Source organism: Chlorocebus sabaeus, chromosome 2 (genome assembly GCF_047675955.1).
Source record: "Chlorocebus sabaeus isolate Y175 chromosome 2, mChlSab1.0.hap1, whole genome shotgun sequence".
In the NCBI taxonomy this organism is placed as follows: Eukaryota; Metazoa; Chordata; class Mammalia; order Primates; family Cercopithecidae; genus Chlorocebus; species Chlorocebus sabaeus.
In genome coordinates this window covers 65,535,782-65,554,735 of record NC_132905.1, presented here as the reverse complement: position 1 = coordinate 65,554,735, position 18,954 = coordinate 65,535,782, and the positions used below count along the sequence as shown (strand labels likewise).

At 47.8% G+C, this 18,954-nt stretch overlaps 1 protein-coding gene across 1 annotated transcript; it reads left to right on the top strand.

Moving 5' to 3' along the window:
* The first annotated feature begins 1,116 nt into the window (after positions 1 to 1,116).
* Positions 1,117 to 14,321, top strand: LOC103215467 (cystatin-S). Its single transcript, XM_073009122.1, is given in 6 exon segments — positions 1,117 to 4,465; positions 5,388 to 10,303; positions 10,925 to 11,184; positions 12,753 to 12,800; positions 12,803 to 12,868; positions 13,985 to 14,321. Coding segments are annotated over 4 exon segments (426 nt in total). The 5' UTR covers positions 1,117 to 4,465; positions 5,388 to 10,303; positions 10,925 to 10,956; the 3' UTR covers positions 14,069 to 14,321.
* Positions 14,322 to 18,954: the final 4,633 nt, after the last annotated feature.

Genomic DNA, 18,954 nt, shown 5'->3' with positions numbered 1-18,954 from the left:
GCCACATTTCCTTAATCCAGTCTATCATTGGTGGACATTTGAGTTGGTTCCAAGTCTTTGCTATTGTGAATAGTGCCACAATAAACATATGTGTCCATGTGCCTTTACAGTAGTATGATTTATAATCCTTTGGGTATGTACCCAGTAATGGGATCACTGGGTCAAATGGTATTTCTAATTCTGGATCCTTGAGGAGTTACAACACTGTCTTCCACAATGGTTGAACTGATTTACACCCCCACCAATAGTGTAAAAGTATTCCTATTTATCCACATCCTCTCCAGCATCTCTTTTTTCCTTTTTCATGATTGCCATTCTAACTGGTGTGAGATGGTATCTCATTATGGTTTTGATTTGCATTTCTCTGATGATCAGTTATGATGAGCATTTTCTCATGTGTCTGTTGGATGCATAAATGTCTTCTTTTGAGAAGTGTCTGTTCATATCCTTTGCCCACTTTTTGATGGAGTTCTGTGTTTTTTTTCTTGTAAATTTGTTTATGTTCTTTGTAGATTCTGGACATTAGCCCTTTGTCAGATGGGTAGATCGCAAGACTTTTCTCCCATTCTGTAGGTTGCCTGTTCACTCTGATGATAGTTTTTTTTTTTTTTTTTTTTTTCTGTGCAGAAGCTCTTTAGTTTAATTAGATCCCATTTGTCTATTTTGGGTTTTGTTGCCATTGCTTTCGGTGTTTTAGTCATGAAGTCTTTGCCCATGACTATGTCCTGAATGGTATTGCCTAGGTTTTCTTCTAGGATTTTGATGGTTTTAGGTCTTACATTTAAGTCTTTAATCCATCTTGAGTTAATTTTTGTATAAGGTGTAAGGAAGGGATCCAGTTTCAGCTTTCTACATATGGCTAGCCAGTTTTCCCAGCAGCATTTATTACATAGGGAATCCTTTCTCCATTGTTTAGTTTTGTCAGGTTTGTCAAAGATCAGATGGCTGTAGATGTGTGGTGTTATTTTCTGAGGCCCCTGTTCTGTTCCATTGGTCTATATCTCTGTTTTGGTACAAGTACCATGCTGTTTTGTTTACTGTAGCCTTGTAGCATAGTTTGAAGTCAGGTAGCATGATGCCTCCAGCTTTGTTCTTTTGGCTTAGGATTGTCTTGGCAATGCGGGCCCTTTTTTGGTTCCATATGAACTTTAAAGTAGTTTTTTCCAATTCTGTGAAGAAAGTCATTGGTAGCTTGATGGGGATGGCATTGAATCTATAAATTGCCTTGGGCACTATGGCCATTTTCACGATATTGATTCTTCCTACCCATGAGCGTGGAATGTTCTTTCATTTGTTTGTGTCCTTTTTTATTTTGTTGAGCAGTGGTTTGTAGTTCTCCCTGAAGAGGTCCTTCAAATCCCTTGTAAGTTGGATTCCTAGGTATTTTATTCTTTTTGTAGCAATTGTGAATGGGCAGTCAGTCATGATTTGGCTCTCTGTTTGTCTGTTATTGGTGTATAGGAATGCTTGTGATTTTTGCACATTGACTTTGTATCCTGAGACTTTGCTGAAGTTGCTTATCAGCTTAAGGAGATTTTGGGCTGAGATGATGGGGTTTTCTAAATATACCATCATGTCATCTGCAAACAGGGCAATTTGACTTCCTCATTTCCTAATTGAATACCCTTTATTTCTTTCTCTTGCCTGATTGCCCTGGCCAGAACTTCCAACACTTTGTTGAATAGGAGTGGTGAGAGAAGGCATCCTTGTCTTGTGCCAGTTTTCAAAGGGAATGCTTCCAATTTTTGCCCATTCAGTGTGATATTGGCTGTGGGTTTGTCATAAATAGCTCTTATTATTTTGAGATATGTTCCATCAATACCGAATTTATTGAGAGTTTTTAGCATGAAGGGCTATTTAATTTTGTTGAAGGCCTTTTCTGTGTCTATTGAGATAATCATGTGGTTTTTGTCTTTTGTTCTGTTTATGTGATGGATTATGTTTATTTGCATACATTGAACCAGCCTTGCATCCCAGGGATGAAGCCAACTTAATCGTGGTGGAAAAGCTTTTTGATGTGCTGCTGGATTTGGCTTGTCAGTATTTTATTGAGGATTTTTGCATCGATGTTCGTCAGGGATATTGGTCTAAAATTCTCTTTTTTTGCTGTGTCTCTGCCAGGCTTTGGTATCAGGATGATGCTGGACTCATAAAATGAGTGAGGGAGGAGTCCCTTTTTTTCTATTCATTGGAATAGTTTCAGAAGGAATGGTGCCAGCTCCTCTTTGTACCTCTGGTAGAATTCAGCTGTGAATCTGTCTTGTCCTGGACTTTTTTTTGGTTGGTAGGCTATTAATTATAGCCTCAATTTCAGAGCCTGTTATTGGTCTACTCAGGGATTCAACTTCTTCCTGGTTTAGTCTTGGGAGGGTGTATGTGTCCAGGAATTTATTCATTTCTTCTAGATTTTCGAGTTGATTTGCGTAGAGGTGTTTGTAGTATTCTCTGGTAGTAGTTTGTATTTTTGTGGGATCGGTGGTGACAATCCTTTACCATTTTTTACTGCATCTATTTGATTTTCTCTCTTTTCTTCTTTATTAGTCTTGCCAGCAGTCTAACAGTTTTGTTGATCTTTTCCAAAAAACCAGCTCCTAGATTCATTGATTTTTTGAAGGGTTTTTTGTGTCTCTAACTTCTTCAGTTCTGCTTTGATCTTAGTTATTTCTTGCTTTCTGCTACCTTTTTGAATTTGTTCACTTTTGTACTTTTGCAAATTTGTTCGCAGACGCCCCTCCCCCAGAGAGGCTGCTGCCTTGCAGTTCAATCTTGGACTGCTGTGCCAGCAGTGAGCAAGGCTCTGTGGCATGGGACTCACTGAGCCAGGCACGGGATAGTATCTCTGGGTGTGCCATTTGCTAAGACCATTAGAAAAGTGCAGTATTTGGGTAACAGTGTCCCAATTTTCCAAGTACAGTCTGTCACAGCTTCCCTTGGCTAGGAAAGGGAAATCTCCCAACCTCTTGTGTTTCCCAGGTGAGGCTATGCCCTGCCCTGCTTCGGCTTGCCCTCCGTGCACTGCACCCACTGTCCAACCAGTCCCACTGAGATGAACCAGGTACCTTAGTTGGAAATGCAAAAATCACCTGTCTTCTGTGTTGATCACACTGGGAGCTGCAGACAGGTGCTGTTCCTATTCAGCCATCTTGGAATGGCCACCCATATTTAGAACTCTCCAAGGCAACCTGGAAAGGGTGGTTTCACTAGATCCCATGATGAATAAGAAGGGGCAAGTTAAACACAGCTCCTGACTCCTAGCTTCAGTACCTTCCTCTGGGATACCTCATCTCTATCCAGATATTAGGGGAAGACTAATTTTACTCAAACAACAGTCTTTTAAAAATAGATTTTCTGAAATCGAACTGCTCCAACCCATGTCTCCCTCCTGGATTCCATGCAGGGAATGGAGGTGGACACAAGAAGCCCCACAATGCACCAGGCCTAGCTCCCTAACTCTGTGAGGCCCCACCCACTCTGACTCTGAGCTTGGCCATATGACCTGCTTTGGCCAGTGAGACTTCAGAAGGTGGGAGTCTAACTGGGGCCAGGTCACACCTGGGCGGTGGGCTCCTAGAATGATCTTAGAACTAGTCTTCATGTAAAAGTATCCTCGCACCTTCTTTTAAGATGAAAGACCACCTGGAAAGAAATGCCCACTGTTGCAACTGAGCACATTTCCAGCCTACCCCACCTGAATGCAGCCCCTTAGTGAACTCAACAAGACCAGCAGAAGAGCTGCAGATAGCTCCAGAGTCATGAGAACCCACACATCATGTTTCTTTCAGCCAGGAAGATTCGGGGTGGCTTCTGATGCAGCAGCAGGTAACTGGTGTGTACAGGATGTCTGAACAACCCTCCGAGCAGAGGCCCACAGTCCACCCCATGTGGGGTCCAGAAAGGGGGAAATTCCTCCTCCATAGACTGTGGTTTCTGCTGGTGTCTGCAACTGCCATGGGATATGTGGAGTGCAGCCCTATCTTTCTGAATACAGCCTACATTTCGTGTTCTCCATCTGCCTTCTCACCAGTTTCCATCCTCTTTTCATAGCACTAGAACTATCAAACCCGTCAAGCTGCCCCCAGAGGATCAGCCTTTCAAAAGATCTTAAATAGGTCTGGGACCAGGTGCACTCAGGATTGCAAAGAAATTTCCAGAGGCAGAACAGTCCAAACTCTCACCCCAAAGGCCAAACCAGAGCTCACCTGCCTGCAGGATGCACCAGGGAGGGCAGGGACAGGCAGGGACAAGTTTAGATGCCAAGTACTCATCCAAGTTTCAATTTAAGGACACTTGGAAGCCATGGAGGGCTGTGAGCCAAGGATCACAATCTGATTTGCAGCAGTGAGTAGAACAGCACAGGAGTGGAGGCACAGAGTACAGTGAAGATTCCTCAAAGATTGGACAGTCACAAGACAGCCATGAACGTTCTCATAGCTGTGGCAATGTGGAGGACACACTGGAAATACAGGTAACAGAATGTCACAGGACTTCAGTTTTTAGTGGTTAGTGAACAATGAGAAATAAGCAGGAAACACGATGGATGGATACATAGATGGATAGATTAAATAGATCTGATAGGTAAATAGATAGATTCCATTTGTAAACCAAGAGTATCTGAGACAAGTCTCCATCAATTTAGAATGTTTATTTTTCCAAGGTTAAGGACATTCCCATGACACAGCCTCAGGAAGCCCAGATTACATGCATCCAAGGTGTTCGGGTTACAGCTTGTTTTATACATTTTAGATAGTCATGAGCCATCAATCAGCATATATTAGATATACATTGGTTCAGTCTGGAAAGGCAGGAGAACTGGAAGTTGGGAGGGGGCATCCAGGTCATAGGTAGATAAAAGACAAATGGTTTCATCTTTTGAGTTTCTGATTAACCTTTAACTGAATAAGCAATTTACAATATTTAGTGAAACAACAGGGCAAAGGAAGCAATCAGATAATGCATTTATCTCACGCTCTCATGTGAGCAGAAGGATGACTTTGAATTCTGTCTGTCCTTTCTCCACAAGGAATTTCCTTGTGGGCAAATTGTGAGGGAGGATGTAGTTTTTAAATCTTTGTAGCTACCTTATTTGGGAATAGAATGAGAGTCAGGTTTGCCCGATACAGTTCCCAGCTTGACTTTTCCTTTTGGCTGAATGATTTAGGGGTCCTGAGATTTATTTTCCTTTCACACCTAGATAGCCAGATTACTTAGGAGGTTAGATTAATTGGCAGATTGATAGCTAGAAATATAGATATGCCAGGCACTGCAGCAAGCTCTTCACAAGCATTTCATTAGATTTCCCTGACACCCCTATGAGTCAGTGTGGTACATTATTGGGGCATATTAGATTATTCTTCTAAATACTCCCTGTCCTCCACCCTCTGTGGCAGAATGCACTTCCCGACCACTTCCCTTTGGGCTGGCCGTGTGACTTGCTTTAGCCAAGGGAGAGTTGCAGGTGTGAAGTAACCAGAAGCTTGAAATACTTTTGTGCAATTCAGCTTGCCTTTTTGTGCACTGCTCTTGCCATGTGAGAATATGAAAGATGTCCGCCATTGGTCCCTGGAGAAGGATGACAGACGTGGACCAGAGCCAGCCCAGACAATCCCATCCCAGGTCAGTGACTCCCAGCTGGACTGCAGATGTCAGCAAAATAACTGGTCGATGCCATAGGCCAATGAGATCATGCAGCACTTTATTACACAGTCCATTGTCATAATAACTCATGGATACTGGGAATCATTGTATTTCTGTTTTTAAAATGGCAAGACTGAAGCACTGGGAGATTTAATAACTTGCCGGTGGTCACAACTACATCTCTGGGCAGAACCATGGAGAAGAGTGTGGCTATTAACTAAATTGGGGATACACGATGGGAGGCAGGGGTGTGGGCCAACATGATTGTAACACTGGACATGCTGAATTGTTAGAGCCTGCAGGATGTCCAGTGATGACATTATGAGCAAGAGGATGTGCAGCTTCACTGCTTGAAGCCTGAGCTGGGTAGGGATGATTCGAGACTATTGCAATAGGTGTAAAGACTCTCACAATGAGATGGAGAATGAGCTCAACTCTAAATACAAGGTGAAGTGGGATTCATAGGCAAGGATCAGGGTGGTGGGGTTAACAGATGGGAATTACTAAGCAGAGACAACAAAGGTAGGAGTTTCTGGATAAACAATACTGACCTAACAATATTGTTGCTAAAGGCAGGACAAAACCTTAGACATCAAAGTTAAGGAATGAAGAACTTGATCAGATGTTGAGAGTGATCAGATACCGAGGGTGGGGGGATTCTTTCTAAACTGACTTAGCAGGATTCTTTCCTAAAACTGGGCAATGCAGCCCTCGCAAGAACAGGAGGTAGGGGCTGGGGACTAGGGTTGAGGACTAGGGGAGATGAAGGCTCAGAGGAGCCTAACTAAGGTTTGGTCAAGGTGAGTCTTGTCGCTGGATCCAGCTCCTCTGTGACAGGTAGGAGAGGGCAGGCAGGGCCACAGGAGGGGCAGGGCTGTCCTGATGGCCTCTGGCCCCAGCTTCAGCACTCAGTGATTGAGTTTAGCAGGATTCCAAGCAGAAACAGGAACCACTCTCCACCGTCACTGCACTTTGCTAAAGGAATTGATATTTAAGGTTACACAAACAGTGACAGGGAAGTGCCAACAGTGACCCAAACAGGATAAGAAAATCTGACCACTCAGCGATGTCAAGGAGATTACTCACCTCCTCAGAGTCATCTGTTTTCCTCGGGTCCAGGCCCCTGCAGGCTGCAGCCTAGGGAGTCAGATGGATCCCTGCCTGCAGCAGCCAGCCGCCCGAGATCCTGGAGGCCGCCTCTACTCCCCTCCTTTCCTATGTAGTTCTTCAGTCACTGAATCTGCACTGACAAATACTCTTTTTGAAAAATAAATGTTAACTTGCATTCCAAAACCACGAATACTGTTCACCTACTGGTCCCTGAGAAGGATTCTCTTTCTCTCCATGGAGTGCAAAACAATAGGACCTCAGACACTGGGCTCTGCCCTGTCGCCTTTTCTTGCGGGAGCTACCAGCTGGCTTCCCCATGAGTATCACAGTTTCCTAATGATGTGGAAGAGCCAAATGTGTTACCGACATTGGCTCAAGTTTAGAAGCATCCACGTGTCCGCCATGTTTGAGGAGAGGGAGAAAAGAAGGAGCGATGGAGTGTGAACGAGACGAGCTTGACCCCAGAGAATTCCAGGCACTCCATAAAGGGGGCTCCTGGGCTTCCCATTTGAGAAGCCACCAAATCCTGTGGCTGCTCAGTCTCAGCTCCTACTATAGACCAAAGTGTTAGTTGCTCAAAACCCAGATGTGCAGAATCTCAACTCTTGGCCAGCTTGTCCTCACCACTTGCACCTTTAGGTGATACTTTCTGTGCTTGGTCGTTTGTTTATTATAGTATTGTTTAGTGTTCACTTATTACTGGTCATTTATTACAGAGAACTTCTGCCACTCACCTAATTTTCTCATCCTGCTAATTCAGATGATCGGATCAGTAGTCCCCCATGCAGCCTAGGGGGACACAGCTTTCTCTTTCATCACGTGGCAGAAGGAAAACATGCCCCCTCCTGGGCAGCTGGACTCCTCCAGGTTACATGGGAGCTGGAGGCCCCAGGCTTGTTCCTCAGTCCATGGTTGCTATCTGGCCCCCTCCTAGTGTGTCCTTAAAACTGTGGACTATAGAAACCAGGGAACAAAGTGTTCTCTCATTGTTTTGAGACGGGGGTTTCACTGTTTCACAGGCTGGAATGGAACCCTGGACTCAAGGAATCTTCCTGACTCACCCTCCTAATTAGCTATTACAGGTGCACCACCACACCTGGCTACTCCATCATTTTCAAACGTGTTGATACATTGCTGCTGAAGTCTGCTCATCTCTGCTGGTCTGAACTCCCAGACACTATGCTTTACAAAGTAGCCTCTTTCTCCAGATGCACGACAGACACAACATTTGCCTACGGTCATCAAACATCTGGAGCAGCTGGCCAGCTACCCTAACCTGCCACTTCCTATCACTCCTTACTGGACATCGCACTTGCACCTACTCCTAAGAGCAACCTACACTGGTATCTTTCCTACTGGGATTAGAGAGGTTGCTGCATCAGGACAGCTGACCCTCCGGGCAGTGCCAGCCAGTATCCTGACAGATGACCACTGGTGGTGTCATCACATACGGGGCACAGGTCAGCACTCTGGCCTCCCTCCCTCACACTCCACCCACCAGCACATTCTCGCTATTTGGGTTACCTGCACCTCCCTTCCACTGATTGAAAAAAAAAACAAAAACAAAAACAGAGGATTGCTTGACCTTCAGCTTACCCTCTGCACAGCATGTCTTCCTGAGTCTGGACTCCCAGCTCTCCCGGGAAGGTGGGAGCCACAGAGAAGAACTAACTCCTACCCTTTGGAGATGACCATTCTGCTCACAAGCACCTGGCCAGGGGCTGCCCTCTCTTTCCCTCTCTGGGAACCTCTCCCCATGTCCTGTCTAACTAGGAGGCATATGTGCAGCCCTGTCTGAAGACCTTCCCTCCCTCACCCAGCAGTAAACACCATCCCTGGGCCACCTGCTGTATCTGCTGGGCTGCATGGCTTTTCTGATGCTGGACTCACAGTGGAGTGAGATGGTCACTGGGCCTTGGGTAACAAGGTCCCCTGTCCTAATAATGAACATGAGCACCCAAGAGTAATACTGTTCCCGCTGTCGGGTTCCTATTGATCCAGCTGCAGCCATGGCCGAGCCCCAGGATCACAGCAGGTCTGGGCTGATCCTTGCTGACCCTCACCTCGACCACTCCCAGGAGAGTCCTCTGGGTGCCCTGCAAAGGCCCAGGGTTTCCTGGTGTTTCTGGCCAAGTTGCCACCTCACCATAAGGGCTTTGCCACAGGGTCACCTTCAGGCGTGGAGGGTGGGGTTGAGAGAACAAAGGGAGCAGCTGTCTGTTCAGAGCCTCCTTCCACCCTCCCCACTCCTGGAGTCACTTTTCAGCCCAGGCCCACAGCATCCCAAGCTGGGGACTTTGTCACCCCACAGGGCACCCAACTGATCAGGTCCTCTCAGTCTGGGGAGAAGGAGAACTCACAATCCTGGCAATGAAGCAACACGGGGGGCTGCTGGAAAGCCACTATGAGCAAAGGACAAAGACACACCTGGGCTCGCTCTGCAGGACTCCATTCCTAGGAAGCTCAAGGACAGGCAACAAAGGAGTCTACAGGGCCGGATGGGGAATGCCAGGGCAGGGTGGGCATGAGGGTGGGATGCAGAGGCAGGAGGATACCGTCTGGGGCAAGGCAGATGTCACAGGTCTGGACAAAGTGGTAACACACGTGTATGCATTTATGAAATCCTCCATGTGGAGCACATACTATTAGGCATTTTATTGTATGTAAACTCTACCTCCTTCAAGGCAATTTTTAAAATCTCAGGTGAGTCTTCCAAGCAGTGCGCAGAGGAAAGGAGCCCGAAGCATAGCTCCCTAGGAGAGAAGCAAGAGAGGCCCGTGGACTCCCACATTCACCCTGCGCCTGCTGCTCCCTCTCCTAACACCCCCACTGCCTGCCAGGGGTCTCTGTGTACCTTCCACCCGGCCCCACCCACAGTTACCATGAGACTCCAGGTCGTTCCCTTCCCTGCTCACACCCCCTCCAGGAGCTTCCTTTTCCTGGAGCAGACATGCCCAATCCCACCTCAGGGCCTTTGTGCTGGCTGTTCCCTGCTGTCTGGGGCTTCTCAACCTCTCCAGTCTCGTAGAGACCTCCCTGACCAGGGTCCAGTGGTCTCTCTCTAGCCCCTGTTCTATTTCACTTCCAACAGAGGGAGTATAACTCCCTGATCCTAATTGTTGATCATAACCTACCATCCCCTACACACATTGTGTAGGAATGGACTGTGCAGTTCCATAGCCACCAGCCGCATGTGCCACTGGACACTTGAAACAGGGCCAGTCCAAAGTGACTCCTGGGCTAAGTGTAAAAAATACACAGGGAATTTCAAAGATTTACAAAACAAAACAAAAAAACCACATAAACTATCTCATTAATAATTGTTCCCATTAGCTGAAATAATCTTGTGGCTATATTAGGTTAAGTAAATATTTTAAACATTACTTTCACCCATTTATTCTTATCTTTTAAAATGCATCTACGAGAAATTTTCAGTTGCTCCTGGGTTCATGTCACATCTCTATTGGGCAGCAGCTCTGCAGCGTCACCTCTACGGCTCATCATCCAGGTTCCATCTTCAACTCCTAGACCTCCTGGCACAGGGAGTAACTGGTGACAGGTTGGTTTACTGAATAATGAGTTATGGAAAGAGAACCCAGTGACCTTTTCCAAACAGATTAATTCCCTTACATTTGGCAAAGAAATTCTCCATAGTAGGATGTGGACAGGGTCTTCTGGAACCTTCTGAAATAACCTCCCTGCTCCAGAGATTCAGAGACTGTGACCAAGGGCTCCTGGATGCCCCCGATATCTGAAGACCTCGAAGGCCAAACCCTGTATTTTTCCCTTTTCTGAGTAAACAGGAGGTCACATTGCTTTCATAGAGCAGTGTCAAAGGAGCAGTGTCACCTCTGTGGAGACCCGGGCGACTCAAGCTTGGGAGCACTGGGGAAGAGAGACATGGCTTGGCGAGGCTATAGTGAGGACAGGAGTGGGGAGGAGGGAGATATGGAAGAGGAGGCCTGGGAGGGGCTGGGGGAACTTAGGCAGGGTGGGAGCTTGTGGTGGTGGGGGACTGAAAAGAGAGATGGAGAAAGAGGGGATGGGCAGAGAGAGGAGGAGGAGTCAGGGGCGTGGCATGGAGGGGGTGGGGCTGGGCTGCCAAAGCAGGATAAATGCACAGCTAGCTGCCTGCTGGTCTGGGCTCCCCATCTCAGGCTCTCACCCTCCTCTCCTGCAGCTCCAGCTCTGTGCTCTGCCTCTGAGGAGCCCATGGCCCAGACCCTGTGCACCCTGCTGCTCCTGCTGGCCGCCCTGGCTGGGGCCCAGGCCTGGAGCCCCAAGGAGGAGGATAGGATGATTTCAGGTGGCATCTATGACGCAGACCTCAATGATGAGTGGGTACAGCGTGCCCTTCACTTCGCCATCAGCGAGTACAACAAGGCCACCGAAGATGAGTACTACAGACGCCCAATGCGGGTGCTGCGAGCCAGAAAGCAGGTGGGTGCTGCCACCGCCCGAGAGGTCTTGAGTTCCAGTCTGGTTTGTTGCACAACTCCCAAGAGCATTCCCAGCAAATCAACATTGACACATTCCTGATCTAATGCTCAGACTCTTTCAGCTTTCCCTGACTCTCCCCTGATGGCCTTCATGCCCTAGGACGCTCCCCGGCCATGCCCTGCAGCCACTGTCTATCCCCTCAGCCTCCTTTAACCTGCAGGAGCCGCTGTGTCTGTGACACGACCATGCAATTTCCCAGGGTCCAGCAGGTGTGGGTGGAGACTGTGCTGACTCTGGGTGGGCTTGATGCTGCTCAGGATGAGACCCAGGCCATGAGACTTATCCTTTTCCCTGAGTCCTGTTGGCAGGGGCCACATGGGAACCTGGCTCCCTGTTCTGCAGAGCCCTGCTTCCCTCCCCAAGTCACGCCCCTGGGCACAGCCCCTTAGGGCTAGCAGCCTTCACCCTCGGTTTGGCTGGCCACCCCCTATAGCCCAGGGCAGCTGAGTCCCTGCTGGGGTGGAGCATGCCTGAGCCTGCCTCTACGAGCTGATGCAGAATTAGACCTCAGCCAGATGAGGACACCAGTCACCCAGCAGAGCATTGGATGGGGTCAGGTCAGGAGGGAGCTTCGAAGGGCTACTGGGCCCAGCTTGACGTGCATCCCATGGCACAGCAGCAAATAGTGACACAGGCTTTGGAGCTCCTCCATCTCCTCTTAGAAATTCAAAGGAATCCAGACCAGCCCCATTTCTCCTCCTGCAGCTGTCAGCTGGGGCCCTCACCCTGCACACAAGGTGCACTTCCTGGTGCGGTGGTCCCCGCTGGCCTGCACCTCCCTTTCAAGCATGACAATAACTTGGAGTGAAGCACAGGGCACTGCAGACCATCCGGCCCAGAAGCCTATTTTATATATGGATAAACTGATACTCGAGGGATCTCAGCAGTTCCTCCTGGTTCCAAGGGGCAATGTCTAGCACCCTGGTCTCAGAGTGCCTCATCCCAGGTTTCTCCACAGCTCTGCCATGTTGTGTCTGGGAGAGACCCCGTGCAGAGAAAGGGTTCGGTTCTAGTCTGCAAGTGTAAGACACGCAGGTGTGCTGCTGACTTTAGAAAAGTAGCTCGAATCTCACACCTAAAATGGTGGCATCCGGGAGGCCCCATTGACCCAAAGCATCTCTGTGTGTGAAGCACCTCATTTCCTACTTTTAAATGAAGGAATAAATCTAGGTTAAATGGAGGGAATGAGATTTTCGGAAGTTAGCTGAAATGTTGTCATCAGATGACAGCCTTCCTAGAAAAGATTCAGTGTTCCTTCGCCCCTGAGCCCCAGGTAGCAGAATTCAATGAATCCTTTTACCCAGCACAGAGAAAACAATGTTTAAGAGCAGGCATGAGGCCCAGCACACTGCCGGCTGACAGGAAGAGGGGACTTGTGTGCCTTGTGGTGACATATGGGCAGCTCACGAAGCCCCAAGCAAGTCCAGTGACTCAGCCACAGTGAAGTGCTGTGTGTACATGAAACTGATGGGGAGCGCTGTCCATGCGTCCTGTTTTCTCGTGTGTAGGTCGTGGCCAGAATGAATTACTTCCTCGATGTAGAGTTGGGCCGAACCACATATGTACCAAGTCCCAGCCCAACTTGGACACCTGTGCCTTCCATGAACAGCCAGAACTGCAGAAGGTACGTTCCTGATGCGGGTCCCGGGCCAGTCATGCACTGCAGAGGGGTGCGTATGTGTCAGCCTCTGCCCTACCCATGTTTGGAGGGTGTGTGTGTGTGCAGGAGGGCGTGTGGGGAGCCATGTATGCATGGATGTGTACATGTTCATGTACTTGGGGGGGTGTGTGCATGCAGGTGTGCATGAGGAAATGTGCACGTGTGTACACACATGTGCCAGTGTGTGCAGGGAGGTGTAAGGGAGATGTGTGACCCTGTGTGGATGCGTGGGAGCAGTATGGGGGTTTGTACATAGATCCATGAGGATGAGGGGTCCAAGTGAGTTTACATAGTTGCCTATGTGTGTGCAATTGGGGTGGTGAGGGAGGGGGGTGATGTATTTGATTTGCTGGGAAGGCTTTAGCCTGGGAATGGTTACTAAGAGGTCAACTCTGCCTGCTTTGGTGTGTTGCCTGTTGGACAGGAAGAAGCAGCTGCTGGGTTGGGTGCTGGGCAGGGAGAAGGGGCTCTGTCTAATCCCAGCCTCAGGCACTTGCCCGCAGCCACAGCCACACTAAGCAGATTAGCGGGACCTAGAGGCCTGTTAGCTGCGTAGCCCTGCACCTGCCCCGCTCACCCAACACCAGCCTCTCCAAGGATCTGCTGGTTTTTGTGAAGTCTCCACTCAGGGGAGAGCCGCACTCCCCTTGTCACCCCTGCCCCGGCCTCAGCTCTTTGAGGGGGAGTTGCCCTGCCCTGGACTCTTCCCTCTGGCCCCTCTTAGTGCTGGCCTGGATGCTGGAGGTGGAAGGAGCTGGGGGAAGCGAGTTGCCACCCCCTGCCCTGCACCCTTGGGGCTCCAGAGGCCTTGCACGGGCTGCTCCTCAAAGGGCTGTGCTGGGACAGGAACCCTGCAGGCTGGGGTGAGGGCCCAATGCCACCTGGTGACTTGGAGCCTTGGGAGGGTCGATGGAACATTCCCTATTCATTCTAGTTCAGTGCTCTGGGACTCAGCAGAGGTGGGTGTGGGCCCAGTGTCTCACCTCCATCCTCCTCACCCAGGCTCTGACATCTCATGCTGGGCGTCTTCCCCTTTCACTGTAACCCACACTGATTGGCCCTCTCTCTTCCCTTTCACAGAAACAGTTGTGCTCTTTCCAGATCTATGAAGTTCCCTGGGAGGACAGAATGTCCCTGGTGAATTCCAGGTGTCAAGAAGCCTAGGGATCTGTGCCAGACCAGTCACACCAACCACCGCCTACTCCCACCCCCTGTACTGCTCCCACCCCTGGACTGGTGGCCTCCACCCTGGGGGATGTCTCCCCATGCGCCTGCGCCAGGGGAAAGACATAGAAGGGAGCAGGAGGCCTTTGTTGCTCAGCAGGGGGCTCCACCCTCCCTCCTTCCTTCTTGCTTCTTATAGCCCTGGTGTGCGGTGCACACGCCCCCACCTCCTGCCATAAAACAGTAGCATCGGCTCCCTCTAAGTTCTTGGCTGTCTGGGGATATGCACACAGGCAGGGTTTCTGCAGTTCCTTTATGAAGCTTCCTTGTCCTGCTGGTGCGGGATCAGAGGAGTACCTGGGAGCAGATGCAGCCACAGTAAGTCTGTCAGGGGAGCTGCTGCCACTTTCGGAGACCTGAGCTTCAGAACAGGGAGAGAGCAGCCAGGGACTGGGAACCCAGGCCTTCAGCTGCAGCAGCCCTTGGTGAGGGGACCAGGGAGAGGAGGCCCAGGCTGCTGGCCTGGGAAGCTGGGCTGCTGTGGTCTGAGCTCCTGGTCAGAGCAGGAGGAGGGGGCTGGCTGTGTCCACAGCCAGGGGCCAGGCCTCGGTGGAGCTCGCCAGGCCATAGATTCCATCTGTGCTTGCAGAGTTGAGCAGACTCCAGGGACTGAGCTGCTCTCATCAAATCCCCTAGACACTAACTAGATAGCAATGGACGTGTGGTTCTTTCCACAAGAGACTTTAGGCCCCTACATGGAAACAAAGCCCAAAAGTGTGTGTGTGTGTGTGCGTGTGTGTGTGTGTGTGTGTGTATAATTGATTGGGAAAAATGCCAACCAGATGAAAGACGGGCGTATCACCCAGAGAAAGCAGTGCCTGCTGTCATCCATCCCGGGAGGGTGTGCCCCAGGCTGGGAGGTTGTGTCCTAGACTAGGAAGCTGTGCCCTAGAAGAGTTTTACATGTTCACATCCAGCCGTCCTTTCTCTGGACTTGGATTTAAAACAAGTACTCAGGTCGGGCTTCTTCGTAGGGATGGAGAAGTTAAAACACAAATGGAAGTGACATGCAGTGGATACTTGTTGTTTTCAAGAAGGATGTTTTAATTAATAAATAACATCACCTTAGTGTCAAAACCATTCTTCAGAAAAGTGGTTAGTTGCGCTCCAAAGAAGAGGCTACAGTCTTAAGACCTAGCCCACCCTGCACGGCCCTTCCCTTTGCTATTTCTGGGCAGAGGGGTGCAGACCTCAGGGCAGGTGCCTCTGGGGAAGGGCTCTCAACTATCTTCCATGCCTAGAGCTGCGTTGACCAAAGGTGGCTGCCATGAACACTGAGGGAGAAATGACAAAGGGGAAACTGCCCAAACAGCCCTGAGGCCCGCACCCCATGTGCCGCACACAGAAAGCCAGGAGGAGGATGGTCTGGCAGGGAGAGTGGGGAGCATCTGCTTCATTTCCTCTCCACCCACACAGGAGTTAACCAAGGTTTGGGGTTGAAGAAGGTGAAGCAGCACCCAGGAGGTCGTGAACTGGGGAGATTTGAGTCTGGGCCTCACCTGGTGTTGGGGGGTAGGGGGTGCACACACACTGATTCAGGTTCCTGTTGGAAGAGAGGGGCTGACAGCAGAGCAGCAGGTGCCCAGGAATGGTGGTCAGGGGCGAAGTCTTCCCTGCATGGAGATCCTCATGGTTCTCTACCTGGTGAAGGATCTGTCTTGACATAAGCAACCACCATCCAAGGACACAAGGAACAGGTGATTTCGTGTAAACCCGTAAGTTTTCTGACATCTCTCTCCCTGGGGAAGTGGAGGGGGAAGTCTGGCTCTGTAGAAGGCTCCCTCCACCATCTCCCTGTGTGTCTGTTCCCCAGGAGGGGAGCAGGGGGCTGGGAGGCTTGAAGGTGAACATGTGGGTCTTGGTCTTGTGGAGCAAGCTGAGGGTCTGGGCCCTTTCTGGAAGCTCCCGGGTTTTTGGAGTAAAGGAGGCTCCTGAGGGTCATGTTTTGGAAATATTGCACCCCTTCTAAGAGTTCCTTTAGCAAAAATAATGTCACAAATTCTTGCTAAAACACTAAAACCACTGAGGTTAGAAACTCCACCTTCAGCATAGACAAATCACTCTGGAAGGAGGGGTAAGTCCATTGGAGGCCTGGGAAGCAGGAACCAGTGCAGTCATTCCTTGGGCAGGTGGATTCTCAGCACTGTGACCACAGGCAACCCAGGTTCCGTGAGGTCTAAGGCTTCCATAATACAGAGGGTTATCTGCATGAAAAATAGCATAATATAACCAATCAGAAACTAAGCACAAAAGTTAGTGTTTATTTAAGAAGAGGAAATAAGTCACAACAAATTACTCATTTTAAAGTCCTGATAAATACTACAATCATCCCAAATTCCAGAAAAATAATATACATCCTCATTTTAAAACTCTGACTGTTGTAGTGGGCTTCAATATGGTGCAAATGCATAGCTATACACTATATTGATTACCTCATGGAATGCACAGAAAGAATTTGTCCTGAAAGAAGCATTTCTTCAAGCCATCTTATTGTTGATCAATGTTTTGTGTCTGTGTTGTCTGGAGCTGTGAGATTTCATCAGGACAAGAGGAGGATGAAGGCCAAGTCTGATCCATCGGGTCTCGGGTCTGTGCCACCTCACAGGCATATATCCCTGCTGTGGGTAGTTTCACTACACAAGTCTGCACCCGACAAATGTGGAAAATCAAGAAATTCTATCTCATTAAATTCCCATAAAAAATAAAACAACTTGGGTCTCACTTGGGTAAAGTTATAAACAAAATAACATAAAATAAAAACAAACTGCATGATGCATTATTGTACATACCATATTAGTGAGTACATTTTCATGAGGATAACCTATTTTCAGCATTCTTAAAGACAATAGATTCTAACCAAGTATGTCCTATCCCATCAAACTAAGCTTCATAAGCAGAGAAGAAAAAAAATATTTTCCCAACAAGCAGTTACTGAGAAAATTTGTTACCACTAGACTAACCTTAAGGGATGCTTAAGGGAGTTCAAAACATGGAAATAAGAGAACAATACCTACTGTTACAAAAATACAGTTAAATATAGCTCAGAGATGCTATATAGCAACCACACAATACATACTACAAAGAAACCAACTGCCAACATCATGATAGGATCAAAAACTCACATATAAATGTTAACCTTGGGTAAGGTACAGTGGCTCAAGCCCGTAATCCCAGCACTTGGGAGGCTGAGGCAGATGGATCACGAGGTCAGGAGTTTGATACCAGTTGTGTGGTTTTGAGTGAGTTTTTTAATCCTGAATTTGAATTTGATTACACTGTGGTCTGAGAGACAGTTTGTTGTGATTTCTGTTCTTTACATTTGTTGAAGAGTGCTTTACTTCCAATTATGTGGTCAATTTTATAATAAGTGTGATGTGGTGCTGAGAATAATGTATATTTTGTTGATTTGGGGTGGAGAGTTCTGTAGATGTCTATTCGGTCTGCTTGGTGCAGAGCAGAGTTCAAGTCTTGGATATCCTTGTTAACCTTCTGTCTCATTGATCTGTCTAATATTGACAGTGGGGTGTTAAAGTCTCCCATTATTATTGTGTGGGAGTCTAAGTCTCTTTGTAGGTCTTTAAGGACTTGTTTAATGAATCTGGGTGCTCCTGCATTGGGTACATATATATTTAGGATAGTTAGCTCTTCTTGTTGAATTGATCCCTTTACCATTGTGTAATGACCTTCTTTGTCTCTTTTGATTTTTATTGATTTAAAGTCTGTTTTATCAGAGACTAGGGTTGCAACCCTTGCTTTTTTTTTTTTTTCTCTTTCCATTTGCTTGGTAGATCTTCCTTCATCCCTTTATTTTGAGCCTGTGTGTGTCTCTGCATGTGAGATGCGTCTCCTGAATACAGCACACTGGTGGGTCTTGACTCTTTATCCAATTTGCCAGTCTGTGTCTTTTAATTGGGACATTTAACCCATTTACATTTCAGGTTAATATTGTTATGTGTGAATTTGATCCTGTCTTTATGATGTTAGTTGGTTATTTTGCCCATTAATTGATGCAGTTTCTTCCTAGTGTCAATGGTCTTCACAATTTGGCATGTTTTTGCAGTGGCTGGTACCAGTTGTTCCTTTCCGTGCTTAGTGCTTCCTTCAGGAGCTCTTGTAAGGCAGGCCTGGTGGTGACAAAATCTCTCAGCATTTGCTTGTCTGTAAAGGATTTTATTTCTCCCTCACTTATGAAGCTTAGTTTGGCTGGATATGAAATTCTGGGTTGAAAATTCTTTTCTTTAAGAATGTTAAATACTGGCCCCCACTCTCTTCTGGCTTGATCTACTGCTGGGAGATCCACTGTTAGTCTGACAGGCTTCCCTTGTGGGTAACCCAACCTTTCTCTCTGGCTGCCCTTAACATTTTTTCCTTCATTTCCACCTTGGTCAATCTGACAATTATGTGGGTTGCTCTTCTCAAAGAGTATCTTTGTGGTGGTCTCTGTATTTCCTGAATTTGAATGTTGACCTGCCTTGCTAGGTTGGGGAAGTTCTCTTGGATAATATCCTGAAGAGTGTTTTCTAAGTTGGTTCCATTCTCCCTGTCACTTTCAGGTACACCGATCGAACGTAGATTTGGTATTTTCACAGTCCCATATTTCTTCATGGTTTTGTTCATTTCTTTTCACTCTTTTTTCTCTAATCTTGTCTTCTCACTTTATTTTATTAATTTGATCTTCAATCACTGATATCCTTTCTTCCTTTTGATCAAATCAGCTGTTGAAGCTTTTGCATACGTCACGAAGTTCTCATGCTGTGGTTTTCAGCTCCATCAGGTCATTCAATGTCTTCTCTACACTGTTTATTCTAGTTAGCCATTTGTCTAAC